This window comes from Cloeon dipterum, chromosome 4 (assembly GCF_949628265.1).
Source record: "Cloeon dipterum chromosome 4, ieCloDipt1.1, whole genome shotgun sequence".
Classification (NCBI taxonomy): domain Eukaryota; kingdom Metazoa; phylum Arthropoda; class Insecta; order Ephemeroptera; family Baetidae; genus Cloeon; species Cloeon dipterum.
This window is the reverse complement of record NC_088789.1, coordinates 28275861-28292516: the sequence shown is the minus strand read 5'-3', so window position 1 is coordinate 28292516 and position 16656 is coordinate 28275861. Positions and strand designations below refer to the sequence as shown.

Sequence of the window (16656 nt, the reverse complement as noted above, 5' to 3'; positions counted from 1 at the left end):
GGGGTTTGCGTTAAGCCAATGGCCCGAATCGCGAATCTCATAATGAATGGAATTTTTGTATGAACATACTTTCAAACCAAAAATACAAAACTTAAAATAAATTAAATAAATCATTTGGAAGCCTAAATTAATTCTTAATATAACTTTTGGCAAAATTCTCCACATTTTTCAGCCTTTATTGGGAAAGGAGGCGTGCGCGCTTAAAGTACCGCAATTTTCGACAGTGTTGCCAACTGAATTTTGTAGTAAAACAGAAGCTGCGTGTTGACAAAAATCGCAGTGAAGCTAAAATCGCTAAAATATTAGGTTGAAAGTTGTCATAAGATTCGTTTCCGCTTTTTGCGGTGTCAACTGACATGAATATAAAGTTCTTCAGTTCACTCCGCATCCTTTCTGCATCTGCACAGCAATAAGCGCCAGACTGGAAGAGGAAAAAATATTATCTGAATATTGTATGTGAGTTTTTTACTTGCACAATCTTATCAATGGACAAACAAGCTATAATATTTTTTGTAATAATTTAATTTTCAGACTGAATCAATGGAGAGCCCGGCGCCAACAGCCGCAATCCTCGTCATCGGCGACGAAATCCTCAAAGGCCATACCCAGGACACAAACTCTTCATTTGCAGCGAAAATCTTCTACAGTCTCGGTATAAAGGTTGGCAGGATCATTGCCATCAGCGATAACAAGGAGGAAATTGCGGAGGAGCTGCGGAATTTGACGTCGAAGAACACATTCGTTGTGACCTCAGGTGGGGTCGGTCCGACTCACGATGACATCACATACGAAGCAGTGGCCGCTGCGTTCGACCTGCCTTTGGTCTTCAACACGGAATTGGCCAAAATCGTCGAGTCTTTCTACGGAGTGAATGACACTAATATCGAAAAGAACCCTGCCATGAAAATGGCGCATATTCCAGAAGAGCATGAATTGTTTTATTCCAAGAAAATGAAGAAGAGTCCTGAGTGGGCCACCATTTTTCCCATGGTCAAAGTGAGGAACGTCTATGTCCTGCCTGGCTTGCCGAAATGTTTTGAAGCTTGTCTGACCGTAATTTGATTACCTTGTTTCTTGATAGAAATATTTTATTTTTTAATTCAGGGTTTGCAACACTGCTTCCCGTCTGCCCTCGGCTCGCACTTCATGGACTTTTTATTCCTATCAGTCGAAGAGAGTTTAATCGCTCAGATTTTGGAAGACACCATCAAGAAATTTAAAGTATTAAATTAATATTAATTATAAAAAAAATTGTAATAATATTTTGCAGGTTGTAATCGGGTGCTATCCAATTTTGTACAATGAACGCTATCAAACCAAACTGACCGTGGAGGCTGGCACCCTGGCCAAACTGCGCGAGGCGCTGGAACACCTGGAAGCGGCCGTGCCTGCCAATTCTCTAGTCGAACTGGACCCAACTTCATTGGCGTTGCAAAAACTGCAGTATTTGAATAGCCATGACGGAGCGAAAACCGCCTTTGACGTTTTCAAGACGTGCCATACGAAATACCCTGATGCCGAAATCGTCGTCAGCTTCAACGGAGGCAAGGACTGCACTCTCCTCCTCCACTTATACCATCTATATTTGAAGTAAGATAATTACTGTCTTTTTAAATTGGTGTAATTAATTAATCAATTTGTAAAAAGGTCTGTCGGCAAGGCAGGAGCTAAAGTGAAGGCTCTTTACATCAAGAACCACGAAACCTTCAGCGAGGTCGAAGAGTTTGTTGCAAAGGCTGTGGTTCATTATAATTTGGAACTTATTGAATACCATGATCATATCAAGGCAGGCGTGGGAAAACTCATGTCGGACCATCCCAACGTAAGTCTATAAATATATATTTTCTGTAGGGGTCTCAGCCGCGAGATTCAAGGCGGCGGCTGGCCATTTTCCCCCACTGGCAAAGTTTGATAATGCTTGAGGGCCTGAGAAGGACCGGAAAATATTTTATCTCCTGCACAATTTATTTTTTTACCCTTTTCGCTTGTTGTGACCCAAAATTTTCCGGCTAGCTAAGACCTCTAATTTACTAATTATACAATTTTCATCCATACAAATTAATTTATTTGGTCAGGTTGGTGTCGTGCTGATGGGAAACCGACGAACTGATCCGTACTCGGCCAAGCTGAACACTTTCACCATGACCGACAAGGGCTGGCCGCAAGTTATGAGGGTTTTCCCGATTCTCGACTGGAGCTACGCCGACGTTTGGCAGGCTATCATGTTGCTTGGGGTGGACTACTGTTCGCTCTACGACCAGGGATATTCCTCCCTGGGAGACCCGCACAACACCGTTCCTAATCCCGCCCTCAGCTATCAGGACGATTCTGGAAATGTCAAATTCAGGCCGGCACATTCGCTTTTGAACGGCACCGAAGAACGAGCTGGCCGAACCAACTAGGCTCGCTTTACGTTGAATAATTATTTAAATTGCACTAATTTTAAATAACACAAGTTATCAGATATTTAAGAATATTGTTACTGAGGGACCTTAAGATTTTTTCGCTTTAATTCACCATGCAGTTTGCGAAAGCTTCTTTGTGCTCAAAGCCGCCTATAGATGGATTTTAATGCGTGCACTTCTACTGCGATTTAAAACTCAATCCCGCCTCTATATTCTTCCCCTTATTTTTCTTTTAAAACTGTTGATGTGTTTAAAACAAAAATCAGTCGGGCCAATCGCCGTAAAATCGTCTGCAATATAATTTTGTTAATTTGTTTTTCTCGTTTCTGCTGCGATTGGTTGAACCGATTTGTATTTTCAGCACGTCTAAAGAAGTCATTTTAGGTGAAGATAATACACAGTGTCTGAAATAACAGCGGGAAAGCATTAAAATATAAATTACCCGCACTTGCCATTCACTGTCGGCTTCGCAACTTGTGAATACTGCATTAAATTTCGTTTTACTATATTGAAGGTATTTAAATAAAAATTAATATAATAGCGATAGTGACCCACAGACCTAGTCTAAATAAATAGCTAAAATACACCTAAACGCAAATTATTTTCGTCACATGCAAATCTACAGGAAATGAATACTAGGAAAAATTGCAGCAATAAATTGCACATGTTGTGAATTAGGAAAAAATGATTATTTTATATAAAATTTCCTTATAATCTATAAATTCGAAATTCATTTCAAGTGTTTGCGGCTTGGCCGCGTCATGAAACGTTACCAGCAATCTCCGCTGCCGCAGTTAAATAACATTTCATGACAAGGCATGTTTCACTGCGATGGTGGTGTAATGGTGAGCATAGTTGCCTTCCAAGCAGTTGATCCGGGTTCGATTCCCGGCCATCGCACTTTTTGCCCTTTCCTAATACACGATAAAGTTAAATTATTGCCAAAATGTGTCTCATACGCACGTAGAAACAATATGAGCGATATTGTACAGTTATGTTTTCTTTTACGGTTAGTTTTGAATTAGAAAATACAGGTTTCACCTTTTTTACCTCCTTAAAAAATGAGTTGAACTTGGAAATAAAATCAATATCTCTCTGATTTCGATCATGTTTGATGAAAATTTAAAGGTGCAGGCTTAGGATATTCTCATTTTTAAGGCTGAGATTTATTTGAGCATAACTTTGATACTAAAAATTTAAAATAATGGACTTAATTTTGATGTCTCTTCATTGTTTGGAGTTAATACCAATTTTCCCTCTTTATAAGCAGAAAAATTGCGATCTTCCGCTTTTATACTATTTTTTGTTACAGCCTATGAATATCAAATCCGAAAAGCTATTATTGAAGTAAAACTGTTTTGACTGAAACAAACGGAAAATGGGTTTTAGCTGAAAATTTTTCAAATGGAATCTATTAAAATTAAGCCAATTTTAGAGCGTTGAGAATTTAATACAAATAATTTTTCACAGCCTTCTAGAAGTTGCTGTGCTAATTTACTATTTTAAAAGATTGATTTATTGTTAAAAAAAATACGCTGTTTTATTGAATACGAAAAATTGGTACTTTATTACAAATTTTCTGGTATATTATACAAGTATATAAATATCTGGAACAAGAGAAAAATTATAAAACAGTAATCATAGATCATTCCATATTCTTTTAATTGCACAACTTCCCAATCAAAACGGAATTAAGCTGGCTTTCAGTAACAAGATTTGTGCTAATAATCCTTTAGTGTATAAATTAATTCGAAATTATAAGTCTATTTCATAAATCAAATGTATACAATTTTTAATTTTAGCAAGACTAGCGTAAAGCACAGGCAGAAAATAATATTTTTAAGTAAATCATCGAAGGGCGACGGAGAACACAAAAAATACTGTGCAGTTCTGGTTATTACTCCGGCGGCTTCTTGTGGGTTCCCCAGCCATGGAAGCATTTGGTGAAGCGTCTCGACTCCTTGTTCTTCAAAGTGAGGAACAGTTTCCTTGGAATTTCTGGCTGCTTCACTCGCATGTGTTGAATGTAGACCTTGAAGGCAAAATGGAAAGATTATTTCAAATTTTAAATTTTTGTTGGTGCTCACTTGCGCAGATTTGTAGGCAAGCTTGATCTCCACTTCACTACACTTGGCTCCGAGCCACAAAAACACTTGATCTCCATTGTCCAAAATCATTATGTCGTCATCAGCAAGATCGTCCTGGTGAGTGTAAAGAATTAATTAAAAAGTTAGATGTTTGTTCGTAATTTATAGAACAAACCTGGCAAAAATCTGAGCACTTTTCGGACACGCTGAAGTATCCTCTTTCGTTAGAACACCGGAACAGTCTTGTGTATTTGAGGAATTCGGCATTGTTTTCGTAAGGTTTCTTGCCGCCAAGTCCTACCCAGAAAAAGTTGTCAGGCTCCTCACCTTCGTTTAGAATTTGCAAGCTGTACTTCTCCTGCGAAATTAATTTTATTCGGCAATTTAATAATTGTTACATTAATGAAATAGAAACTTACAATGTCATACATTCCGCGAGCAATTTCTTCAACAAGCCTCGCCTCTTCTGGATCGGATTTGGAGCCGATCCATACGTAAATGATTCCGTTTGAGTCTTCTTGGTCGAATGGCACTTTCAGAATGTAGCTAGAAATTAATTAATTAAATATTAACGAGATTTTCCTTCTGAAAATTTAATACGCATTTTTAAAAATTGGTATTTTTATATTTTAATTTTTCAGGACATTTAAAAACTTCTCCTTTAAGGAAAAAACCGAATTTGCTTTGAGGAGAATGTCCAGCAATATTTTTTTTTATCAGTTTGGCTGATCAAAAGGAATACAAAACACAAATAATTACCAAAAGACAGAGTTGAGAGAGGTGGCGTCTGGTTTGATCTGGATGCACCTGGTGCAGAGAATGCTTCCGTTGGAGCGCAGCTGGAAAAATTCGACCGGCGCCGACTGCTGCTGCGGTTGCTGCTGCTGCAGACTGTCGTCCAGAGAAACGTCCCCTTCGGTCAGCTGGGGCTTCACCTTCCTCCTCTTGCCAGTGTGGATGACAAACTTCCTGCGGAAGTGCGACAAGAACTTGGGATTCTCCTGCTGCTGATGAGTTCGAACCACTTCCAGTTTCTCACCAAAGAGAGCCTTGAATTTTTTCTGCAAGCTGAATATTTTTATAAGGATTAGAAAATGTTTTTCTATGTGTCTGTTTTACTTAAGCGCTGGAAAATTAATTCGCTTTCTTAAAAGAAGAATTTAATTTACTAACCTGAAGGTGAACGTGAGCCATCCCATGTTTCCAGCGTCTCTCCCCTGCCAGAAGTAAACAATGCACTGAAAGTCGTCTTCAAGAGGCTCGTCAGGGTTTTCCTCCTCTCCCTCAGGCACGTCCAAAGGCACCCAATACCTGCACAAGAACACGTAGCAGTCTTGACTGTAGAAATGGCCTGGAACGAGATAAAAACAAAGTCAGAAAATTATTTCAAACCTAAATTAAGATACAAACCTAGCTCTTCGTCCGGGAGTCGAACGAACTTCCTGCCCTCCAGGACGAAAGGCTCCATGGCCTCCAGGTCCTCGTTCCACTCCTCCATCAGCTGTTGGGCCTCTTCCAGGTTCATCGGCGTCTGTCGGGGCAGGAAGAGTGCCGTCAGGTCTGACTTTGTTTCTTGCTTCCTCGCCCATTTGACCAAATCCGCGCCTGTGCGCTGCACCGACTCAGCAGTGCGCGTGAAATCCACCGCGATCACTTCGTCCCAGCCAGTGAATTTCAGTTTAAACATCTGGAAATATTGAATTTAAAAATAAATGCTTGAGTTGAGTGTCGATTAACTCACCTGAGACTCAGTGCCTTCTTGCACGCGGGAAATCATGGCATGCTCAGGGCGATCGATCATGGTGAACAGCTCCGAGGAAAGTTTTACTGCTGCAGCTCTCACCAGGCGTGTCGATTTCTTTCCAAACCTGGACACATTGGTTAAAAGATGAATTTAAATTATTTTGGCATCATTTTTAATTTAAAAACCGTATAAAACGATATACGAGTTATTTTATAAATTAAATTTCTAATAATTTTGACTTTCAGGGTCAGGTATTAAAGGTTATAACTATCCCTAGTTCTTCAGAAACAAAATTTGTGGTGGAAGGGGAAAATATCACGTAGAAAAATAATTACCAAACGAAGACGTCGAGGAAACAGTCCAAAATGTACACATTCTTGCTGTTGAGCAGCGTGTTAACAAGCTTCTGGTGAGGAATTTCGACTTGCGGCAGTTCCAGGTAGCCCATGCCCAGACACACTTGGTACAGACGCGGCAGGGGCACGAAGAAATCGTCTGGTACGTGTTCCTGGTTGTGAGAAAATAATTGGGTGAATTTGAAGATTTAAAATTTTTAAACGTACCTCAGGCGGGTCTTCAGGAGCGAATCCGACTTCGTCGCCGAGGACCCTCCAAAACTCGCTGCTCTCGTCGCCAGGGCTTTCGTTGATGATCTCAGCCTTGTTCTTCCTCTCGTTTTTGTTGATCTTTTCAGCCAGCAGTCTATAAATGTAAAATTTATTTATTCTGTTTGGGATTTATTGTTTGATTCAACCTTGATTTTGACTTGAGCGTGTTTTTCGACTTCCTCCCCTGCCACAAGTAAATTTTTGTGCTGCAGTCGATCATGAAGACGAATCGCGGATCCAGCGCCTCCACCTCCAGAGTGACAGGCTCCAAGTGAATCGAAGAACCCGCTGGATGCACGCGGTACATACGGTTGACGAATACCTTTAACACAGGATCATGATTATGGCTGTGAATTTTCGACAGTCCACTTATTTTTACACATTTAAGAGTTTTGTTTATTTTTACAAAACATTAAGCCAAAATATGAAAGAAACTCCCTAATATGATTTAAACAAATTTGCAAAAGAGTTATAAATATGGCCTAAAAATCTCCCAACTCATAGCCTTTATTATGAACTCATTCTAGAAATAAAAATTCTTACATTTTCCTCGACAGTGTAAAATCCACTGGTTGTGCGGCCGCCCTCAATGTACGCAATATCACAGGTGAAGAGATACATGAATTCGTCAGACTCGTCTGCTTGCTCCTCTCGGATTGTGCGGCATTGTGCGCCCAAAAAGTTCCTCAAATTCACCGCGTGAATTGCAGCACACGCTCTTTTGTCCAGCTAGAATAAATTATTTAGTTATGAACGTGCAATTTAATGAGGAAAAATTTACCGTCGCTTTTGAGCCGATCCAAAAGTAAATATTCCAGTCCAAAGCGCCCTGCGGATTGAGGAAGGTTTGCAGCACGATGTAGCAGTCACCCTCGTAGAATTTGCCGTGCGCCACCTCCTCGATTTGGTTTGGAAGAAAATTTTCGATTTCCCAAACTGTCAAGCCAGGGTAGTGTCCTGTGTCCTCGTCAAAAAACTCTGAGTAGTCCAGCGGAGGCTTTTCCAAGGCTTCGTCCCACCGCTTTGGCCTGAAATTTAGTTTTATTTGCAATTCTGGACGCTCAAACAGTTGATTAAGTAACCCTAATAATTCTTGGAGCCGTAAAAAGATGGTGCCAGGGTTTATATACAAATTTCAGGGATTTTTTGTGCATTCAACTCACTTGAGGGACTCGGCTTTTGTTTCCTCGGGTGATTTCTGCCTGTTCTTCTCTTTGGCAATGTCTTTCATTCCTTTCAAAATCTTGGCTTGGTCCTGATCAGCTTCCTCTTGCTGGTCTCTGCGTCCTCTCCTCAACCTCATTTTCCTTGCTATTGGATCCTTGACCGGAGCTAATTACCAGATTAATTTAAATAAATTTAATTTCAAGGCTATGTGAAATTTACTGGCACTTCCGTTGGACGCAGGGGACGGCGGGGCGGCGCCTGCCAACCTGAGCTGATGCTGCAGGCTGAAGTCGATGTTGTAAAACTCAATTCCGGCTCCGCGCTGCCCGACGGGGTTCATTTCTCCCGGCTTGGGTGGCATGATCAGGTCCGGATTGTTCCTCAGGTCCAGCTCCTCCAGCTCGGTCAGGTGCACCGCTTCTGGCAGGGTGACGAGCCGGTTGTTGGCCAAAATCAGCTTCTTCAGCGATCCGCAGCGGAACAGGCCCTCTGGGATCATCTCCAGCTTGTTGTTGGCGGCGGCGAACACCTCCAAGGCGCCGAGTTTGCCCATCCCTGAAGGAATTCCGTCAAAGTCTAGTTGGTTGTCGTTCACGTACAGCCGACGAAGGCAGTTGAGCTTGCACAGTGCCGCCGGCAGGGCTGTCAGCTTGTTGCGACACAGGTTCAGGTTCTCCAGCTTTTGCCACAACTCTGTAAAATGGAAAATCATGAATTCTGCGGCCAGGGAGTAGAGAAGTGGGCGGAGCAAACGACGAACAAGCAAAATGAAACATAATATTCTACAGATTAGAGCGGCATTTAGAAAAAATAAAACAAGACTTGCCAATAGACTGCTGAATTTCGGTCAGTTCGTTGTCGGCCAGGTTGAGTCTTTTCAGATTTGGCAGCGTGAACAGGGCGTCAGGCACTCTGGGCAAACTGTTTTGTGCGAGGTCGAGCTCGACCAGGCTGGTCAGCGAGTCCAGACTGGCCGGAATGTTGTTGAGCGTCCTCTGAGTGGCTCGCATGTGCAGAACGGCCAACGACTGCAACGAAGGCAGCTGCCTCAGCTGGAAATGGCCCAGAGGGTTGTGGCTCAGGATCAGGGTCTGCAAATTGGCGAGCCTCCTGGTCTGCGGCGGCAGGGTTTCCAGTTGGTTATGACTCAGGTCAAGGAAGAGCAGGTCGGTGAGGTGCATGAAGAGAGCGCTCGGCACGGCTGGTATGCTGTACATATCAGGAATGAAGATTGGAATTCATATATAGGCTTTTTTAATTAACCTGTTGTGGCTCAGGTTGAGGACCAAAAGAGACTTGGCACTCTCCATTCCACTAGGCACTTCTTTCAAATTGTTGTGACTCAGATCCAATGTGGTCAGTTCCTCGAGTTTAAAGAGCTCGGCAGGCACCCCAGAAGACTTCACTTTGTTCCTCCTCAAATTAAGGCTTCGTAGGCTGGACAAATCCGTCAACTCGCCATAAAGGCGGTCCAAATTGTTTCCCTTCATGGAGAGATTTTCCTTAAGGAAAAAAATATTATAAAATTTAGTTCGAGGGATTAGGAGAATTTGTATAATTATATTTACCAATTTGACAAGTTTGCCCATTTCTTCCGGCACAGAGGCTAAGTTGGTTTTGTCCAATTTGAGCCATTGGACACCAGTCATCAGTTTCACGGAGGTCGGAAATCTTCCATCCTATTTTGGCAATCACAAGAATTTTATTTTTTCAAAATATATGAATATTTTTTTTTGTTAGTTCTGGTGCAAGAAGTCAATTTTAAATAAATTTCAATTTCAATTCGTTCACATTACATTTTGGCACACACATTTCAATCATTTAAATTTTGTGCAGCGAAGCATAACGGCAAAACAACCTAAATCTTGACAAGTTAAAGAGACTAAAAGAGGCGTTGTTTCAGCCCAGGTGAATTTTGTATTCGGATTTTCCGTCTCGCCACGAATGTTTCAAGCTTCAAATTTTGCACGGTTATAAATTAGACCTTTAAAAATCGAAATTTTGCCTTCAATAAGCCAAAATTTACTTACGCTGAAGTCATTATTCGTAAAATCTACTCCTCGCACGAATGGCAACACTCCCGTGTTCGCCATTTTTCTCCCCGACTGACAAGTTTTGCGGCGGGAAGATTGAAGAAGGTAAACAAAGGCAGACCGAGAACCCGAAGCCAAGGGCCAAGGACTGCTCGGATTTCTTCAGTTTGCAGGAGCTGAAATTGGACCAAATTGTCGTAAATGACAATCCTTTGTATCTATTTTAATGAGGATTGATACTGCAAAATCCTGGAAAATCCTTGTTGCCAATGCTTAGGATTGAGTAGAAGCAAAAATTGACCTCTCTATGTAAGTAGAACTGTGCATTTTTAGAAAAGTTAGCATTGTTGAGGACTGTCTTCTTATTTGAAATCCTTTGTATTTTATTTCGCAACTAAGAGTTTCCCCAAAAAGTGTCATGCACTGTAATTGAAAAGATCTGGACGAGAGGAATCGAAATCTGCCAAAAAATGTGGTCAAGCGCTGTAAATTTTGGAGAAAAATTAAATTTTAACTGTAGCAAGGTCTTTTTGGACTAATGCAAAATGTTTTACAAATTGATCAACTGCTTATTACATCCAAAATTTCAAATAATTTTCATTATTTGTCGCCATGAATTGATCCACTTTAAAGGATTGCATTCTAATATAAATTAAATTCAAGGCAATAATTAAGGCTTTGAAAGACGTAGGAAAATAACACCTCTACCATCAATTTTTTTTTCAGATTAATTTAAACACTTAAAGATGTCAAGTCCACCAAACCCGAAGAAAGCGAAGGTTGTGAAAGTAATGAAGATGCCGAAAAAGCAGAAAATTGACCCTGGAGAAAAGTGCATCGTCAACAGCTGCAATTCCATGGGCAGCAATGAAGCTACTACAAAAATCAAACTTCCAGATGTCAATTCAATGTTTGTGCTTTTTGCTGCTTTAAATAATTGTGTTATTCTGATATCCAAATTAATTTCCAGGCGCAAGGAATGGCTCAAAATATGCGGTCGTGCAGATTTGATCAATTCAGCCGAATACCTGAAGTACTTCATTTGTGCTGAACACTTTAAAGCCGCAGATTTCACTGGGGCTACCCACGTGAAAGTGAGGCCCTCAGCCAAACCATCAGTTTTCAAAACTGTAAGAAGTGCTGCTAAATTAATTTGAACATAACTCATCGAGCGAATTTTTCTGTAATTTTCCAGCCTCCGTCATCAGTGAAGCCAATAAACCCGAACATTGCTTCTGTGAAAACTTATGGAAAGCAGCCAATTCTTCCCAAGGTAAAATTTTCATGAGAAAGACTGTGATTTTTTTTTAATTTAAACGATCAAATTTTTTCAAGCTGTCAATAATTATTAAAGATTCCAAATTCCCTTATCATGAGTTTGAGCAGTAAAAATTTAATTAAATTCCAGCCACCGGGACATGTGGCCGTTCCGAAACCTGCGGCCTCACCCCTGACAAAAACCTCAGCCCCGAACACTGGCCAACAATTTTTCCTGCTGACACCTTCTGAGCCAAACGCAGCCGGAGTGACATCCCTGATCCTCACTGCTGCCCAGCTGAAGCAGCAGCAGATCGTAGTGAATCCGTCGGCAAGCCCAACTTCCCCGAACGCCAGGATTTTGCCTCTTTTGAACCAGCCTGCGCCTGGACCTTCGAACTTGGACAAGGGGACTTTGGAGAGTCCGCCACCTGCGATTGATATTCCGCAGCCCAAGCCCAAGGCAAAGTCGCCACCAAGCAAGCCGAGCAAGATGATCATCTCTGTTCCAAAATCCCTGTACAAGGAGTACAAAGAAGGCCGTGTCACTCTCGAGCAGCTCACCAAATTATCCAAAAAGGTTTATTTTTGCATCATTATTTAATTCAATTTATTTAAATTAAATATTAATTTCAGCCTGTGAACAAAGACGACCTGGCGAAGATTCAACAGGTAATAATAATTGACTTTGTTTATAGATTTAAATTTAATTTTCTTCTCGTATTTCAGATTCAGAGTAAGGGGAAGATCATCAATCCGCCGAAAAGAGTGATCAGATCTACAGACTTGGTGTTGGACGAGGTTTCAAGCACCCTGGCCTCTGCGCCCGAGCCTGTTGCCATTACGAAAGCTCCACCTTTGTCCGAACCGCCACGACCTCCCAGACCCCTTCACCAGGTCGAAATGGACCTGAACACGCCCCAAATCAGCGCTCAGGTCCATCAGGTGGCTCCGAGACTGCCAATCAAAGCCAGAGGAGCTGCGTACAATTTGCAGAAGTGGGATCTCTTCATTCCAAAAACTTTCAGGTATTTTTGGGCACCTAAGGGTCAAATTGTACATAAATATTCTGAAAGCTCTCGACTTGGCTGTTCCAACGGTGAAGATTTTTCAAATCGAACAAATTCAGAGCCAATGGGCGTCAGAAAAGTTAGAATTGAATGATTTTAACTGCTCGATAGCTACCCTGACGCCAGGGTTTGATTCCTGGTCTTTGTAGATCTCAAAGTATGTTTAATTTAACGGATTGATTTACTCAAAATCACCTGAACTCAAATATACCTTTATTTAACCTTTGAACCTCTTTTGCCATGAAGCGTTGGCGCCGGCCAAACCATTAAAAATTATTCCCCAGGTCGCGGGACCTGAGGAAGGTCGGTGAGAGGCAAGGATGATTAAACGCCGCAAAAAATGTGCTCAAAATTAGTGAAAAAGCATTAAAAACTGGCCTGGAAGCGGATGTCAGGTCGGGGTACCCTGAAAAAGGTCGTCAGGGTATCCCAAGTAAAAATCCAGTCAAAGACCTATCCAATGAGGGGTCGTGGGCGACGATTGGAGGATCAGCAGAATTTTTATAAAAACAAACGCGTTGCACAAAGAGAAAAAAACAAAAAAACATTAATTTTAATTTTCCTATGTTCCTAAATTTTCCTAAATTCTAAAAAATGTTTTATTTAATAATTCAAAATATTTTAGCCGTCTGAATAGGCATCTTGTGGCTTGAAGTTTGATTTTTTTAGCTGCATTAGAACTTAGATATTCTCCTAATTGTAAGAGGCTGGGGGCTTTTGATTTCTTCAATGTTCAATTAAAAAAAATTGGCAACCAAATTAATCTGCATTATTCCCAAGGGATTGGCCTGTTCCTGCTTCAGTTTTGTACGCAGCCGCGATGCAGTTGAAGCAAAACTACATTGAAAGCTTCAGCGGAAAGGAGCGGTTGGAAATCGAAACCATTCTGCACATGGTGGGCCACTACACATCCCTCGGCACCAACAGCAGGTGTCACGTGAGAGAACGAGTCCACTTCTATCTGAAGAAAATGCAGCAGGAGCTGTTGCACGGCAATGAACTCGAGGCAAAGAGGAAGAGGAAACGTGCCGTGCAACCTGCCGAGTCGACCACTAAAGCCATAGAAAACGAGCAAAATGAGAAGCCGACGGAGCAGGAGGAGACAGAGGATCAGGAAGGAGAGCCGGAAGCGGAGGAAATGGAGCAGGATGCTTCACAGGAATTGCCAGACCTGAGTGACACGCTGTAGTTAAAGTGGTCACAGCCTATGTTAAGTTGTAAATTTTTTGTAAGATTGAGTGCAAATCTAATAAATTCTTGGTGAATATTTTTGTTTATTTTCAATGAATAGACAGGCCAATTTACAGTTTCATAAGTTTTATTGCGAAGATGTTTTAAATTATTATGAGGTTAACTGGAGAGTGATGCTAAGGTTGGTTTTGTGAATCGAGAAATTTGGATGGAATGTAACTTACAATTTTATGCACGGATTATTTTAAAATTTCTTCCATATAAAATTAATTAATAGAACATTAATATATTGCTTCAATGTAAAAACAAATTTTTAACACAGGAAAGGGTAAATGCGGAAATATTCAAGAGGCAGATTAAATTAATTTGCACGTGCGCCCAGCTTGCTCAGGACATGCACCCCCTTCTCTTGGTACTCCTCCCTCGTCATCCAGAAGGTGTCTCTGTCTTTCATCACTTCGGCTAAAACGGCTCCCCCGATAAACACCATGTCCTTTCTCCTTGGCGGGTCCTCAATTCGGATTTTGAATTTCTGCAATATAAAAATTAATAAATCAATTCCTAAAAATTCGGATCAAAGCAATCTTACCGAAAGTTTATCAATGTCATTCTTGAGGACTCGTTCAAGGTAGAGCTGTTTGATCTCGCGCTCAAGCCGACTTGGAAGACCAGGGTACATGGTCGAGCCTCCAGACAGGACGATGTGCTTGTACAGTTCCGAACGCATGTCGATGTCCGCGGCTTGAATGGTGTTGAACACCAATTCGGCAATACCTAAAAATCGATTTTTTTAGTCAAGCTTAAAATTAATCACAATTTAACACGCACCCTGTCCTTCAACATTGATCAGATGGGGCTGGAACAACGCCTCAGGCGCCTCAAACCGCTCTCCACCGACCTTGATCACCCTGCCGTCAGGAAGCTGAAGAAAGGAAGGAAAATTGAGTTAATTTTAATTTAAAATAAATGAAAAATTGACCCTAACCGACCAATTTTTTTATAAATTTTACCAGAAGTGCCCCAAAATCCCATTTTTTTAATTTTACCGGTTAACAAAATAACCAAAATTAAGTTAATTTATTTGAGAATCATCTCAGAATTTTTTTTTTCATTTTAACAACTATGATTTTTAGAGCTAAACTCTGCAAGTGTGTTAAAGGATTTTGCGGGGAAATTCACTACAATTCCTCTTTAAAAAGGGTGCAACTCACGGTGTATGGCTCAACGAGGACAGTTGTCTCGAGACTTAGTTTCTGCTCGGTTTCGATGTTGTAGCCGATGTAACACAATTTCTCCTTCATCATGCGCACAGTCTCAAAGTCGGCAGTGTGGTTGAAGGCATAGCCCCGCAGCAGGAGCAGCTGAGATCACAAAAAAATTGAACATCCGAATTTCGGTGGTTTAAATTATACTACTTACTTTGATCAGGTATCTGGTGATGTCTCTGCCAGCGATGTCGAGCCGACGGGTCAAGTGGGGAAGCGCAAACTCTTCGTAGACTGGGCAAATGTGGGTAACACCGTCGCCCGAATCGACTACGACGCCACTCAGCAAGCCTTGAGCATAAAGGGTGAGCACGGCCTGGATGGCGATGTAGGCGCCAGCAAAGCCGTACTTTTCAAACATCACCTACGACAAAACAATTTATTTTCAATTAATAAATCCAAAATTTATTTTTAAAATTAAATAATACCTCAATCATCTTTTCCCTATTTTTCGTCGGGTTCATCGGCGGTTCAGTCAGGAGAATTTTGCATTCCTTGGGGTCGATGTCCATTTTGTTGGGTCCAAACGTATAATCCCAAACGTGACACATATCTGGCCAGTTCCTGGCGGGCCAAAGAACAAAATTACACACTGTTTAAAATTTATTGCGCAACTGGATTACTTCACGATTCCGTTCTCCATGGGGTAGTTAACTTCCAGCATTGAGCGCAGCTTGCTTGCTTCATCGCCTACCATTAAATCCTAAAATAAAAACCTCATGTTACGAATTTGAAACGGGACCTGGAGGAGTCGCTACAACCGAAAACTGGCCTACAGGACGTACACAGAAGGGAACACACACGAAATTTATTTTTTAATGGGAGAATTATTTAATTTTGGCTAGATAATACTTAAAAATACTTAAAATAATGTAACCATGCTAGCATTCGGAAACCATGCAGAGATTTCACTTCCAGTTACTTACTGGCACATTTGCTACTTCCTGCGCAGCGGAAAAGCAGAAAGCAAAATTTTAAAGCTTTAAGACAAAATTGACACAGATTAGCATTGTGGGTTTTTTTGTCGTTAAGCGAGTTTGTTTTTGTGTTTGTTAACAAAAAGGCTAAACTATACGCAGAAATTAGTTGTGTTGTTAGTTAAAACCTTGCCACAGACACGCATTATTAATTTATCTTACAGTTTGGCAATAGAGAATATAAGGAAACTGCTCTTACACTGACACAAGCGCCCTGCAGATTAAATAACAGTCAATGAATATTCAATAAAATGTACAGCCTCTAACACAATAAAAATCGTGATCGTGTCAAAGAAAAAGGCGCATGGCCAGAAAATTCAGAACTTGTTTAATTATAGAAATTTTGTTGACACACTGCTTCCTCTTTTTTATCAGTTTCAGGGAGTGGTCTGCGGATGTGTATTCAAACTCACCTTCACTTCTATATCGCCAATTTTGTTCGCAGCCCTGATTATAGGTCGTCCGACCATAGAGGGGAAAATATGGGCCGGAAAATTCGAGCCAGCGTAGCCACATTTCACGAACTGAAAGCAAACAGCGATTGCAGAATAAGATCATCGTGACAGGAAATTGGCCCAGAAAGCCACAACAATCTGGGTCTTTTGAGAAATTGGAGAAATTCCGTGTCAAAATTTATGGAACCTCGACTCACCCCCGTCCCGTTGTCGCAAACTATGACCTTCCTGCCCTGGCTGTCCATCTCGGTCCCCTGTAATCAGGGATTTGTCGAAAAACAAAGCCGACGCCCCAGGATAGCGAACACACCCCCAGCTGACTAAAAGCCGACACGATCGATCGCTGCGCCACCTACACAAAACAGGCCTGTCTGGTCCCCTATGGAGCTGTTGTGCG

General features: G+C 41.3%; 4 protein-coding genes and 1 non-coding gene across 8 annotated transcripts; 3 read left to right on the top strand and 2 right to left on the bottom strand.

Annotated features, from left to right (window-relative positions):
- Positions 1 to 243: 243 nt before the first annotated feature.
- LOC135941987 (FAD synthase-like) lies at positions 244 to 2991 on the top strand. 2 transcript variants are annotated; one of them, XM_065487838.1, is made up of 6 exons: positions 244 to 452; positions 532 to 1053; positions 1105 to 1221; positions 1271 to 1590; positions 1648 to 1822; positions 2076 to 2991. In XM_065487838.1, the coding sequence occupies exons 2-6, from the start codon at positions 541 to 543 to the stop codon at positions 2400 to 2402; spliced, it is 1452 nt and encodes a 483-aa protein (XP_065343910.1). In that variant the 5' UTR covers positions 244 to 452; positions 532 to 540; the 3' UTR covers positions 2403 to 2991. The 2 variants fall into 2 exon arrangements, with proteins under 2 accessions (XP_065343910.1, XP_065343909.1); XM_065487837.1 differs by having other exon boundaries at positions 244 to 456.
- Positions 2992 to 3233: 242 nt separating this feature from the next.
- TRNAG-UCC (transfer RNA glycine (anticodon UCC)) lies at positions 3234 to 3305 on the top strand. Its single transcript has one exon. It is a non-coding gene; the product is annotated as a tRNA-Gly (tRNA).
- Positions 3306 to 3943: 638 nt separating this feature from the next.
- fliI (FLII actin remodeling protein) lies at positions 3944 to 10195 on the bottom strand. The gene is made up of 19 exons (XM_065491084.1): positions 10042 to 10195; positions 9580 to 9690; positions 9275 to 9513; positions 8838 to 9220; positions 8231 to 8704; positions 8008 to 8176; positions 7626 to 7872; positions 7388 to 7573; positions 6991 to 7166; positions 6800 to 6938; positions 6572 to 6744; positions 6234 to 6360; positions 5903 to 6179; positions 5666 to 5843; positions 5252 to 5560; positions 4912 to 5038; positions 4668 to 4850; positions 4493 to 4606; positions 3944 to 4437 (listed from the first exon to the last, which is right to left on the bottom strand). Exons 1-19 carry the CDS (start codon positions 10102 to 10104, stop codon positions 4303 to 4305), a joined length of 3810 nt encoding a protein of 1269 aa, XP_065347156.1. The 5' UTR covers positions 10105 to 10195; the 3' UTR covers positions 3944 to 4302.
- LOC135944257 (uncharacterized) lies at positions 10158 to 13640 on the top strand. Its single transcript, XM_065491085.1, has 8 exons — positions 10158 to 10353; positions 10771 to 10954; positions 11015 to 11174; positions 11240 to 11317; positions 11453 to 11881; positions 11938 to 11973; positions 12031 to 12329; positions 13152 to 13640. The coding sequence occupies exons 2-8, from the start codon at positions 10791 to 10793 to the stop codon at positions 13558 to 13560; spliced, it is 1575 nt and encodes a 524-aa protein (XP_065347157.1). The 5' UTR covers positions 10158 to 10353; positions 10771 to 10790; the 3' UTR covers positions 13561 to 13640.
- A 31-nt stretch (positions 13641 to 13671) lies between these two features.
- Arp2 (Actin-related protein 2) lies at positions 13672 to 16617 on the bottom strand. 3 transcript variants are annotated; one of them, XM_065491088.1, is made up of 10 exons: positions 16457 to 16617; positions 16218 to 16328; positions 16004 to 16018; positions 15451 to 15530; positions 15256 to 15391; positions 14982 to 15191; positions 14774 to 14923; positions 14391 to 14484; positions 14152 to 14336; positions 13672 to 14094 (listed from the first exon to the last, which is right to left on the bottom strand). In XM_065491088.1, exons 1-10 carry the CDS (start codon positions 16502 to 16504, stop codon positions 13924 to 13926), a joined length of 1200 nt encoding a protein of 399 aa, XP_065347160.1. In that variant the 5' UTR covers positions 16505 to 16617; the 3' UTR covers positions 13672 to 13923. The 3 variants fall into 3 exon arrangements, with proteins under 3 accessions (XP_065347160.1, XP_065347158.1, XP_065347161.1); XM_065491086.1 differs by lacking the exon at positions 16004 to 16018 and adding an exon at positions 15754 to 15771; XM_065491089.1 differs by lacking the exon at positions 16004 to 16018.
- Positions 16618 to 16656: the final 39 nt, after the last annotated feature.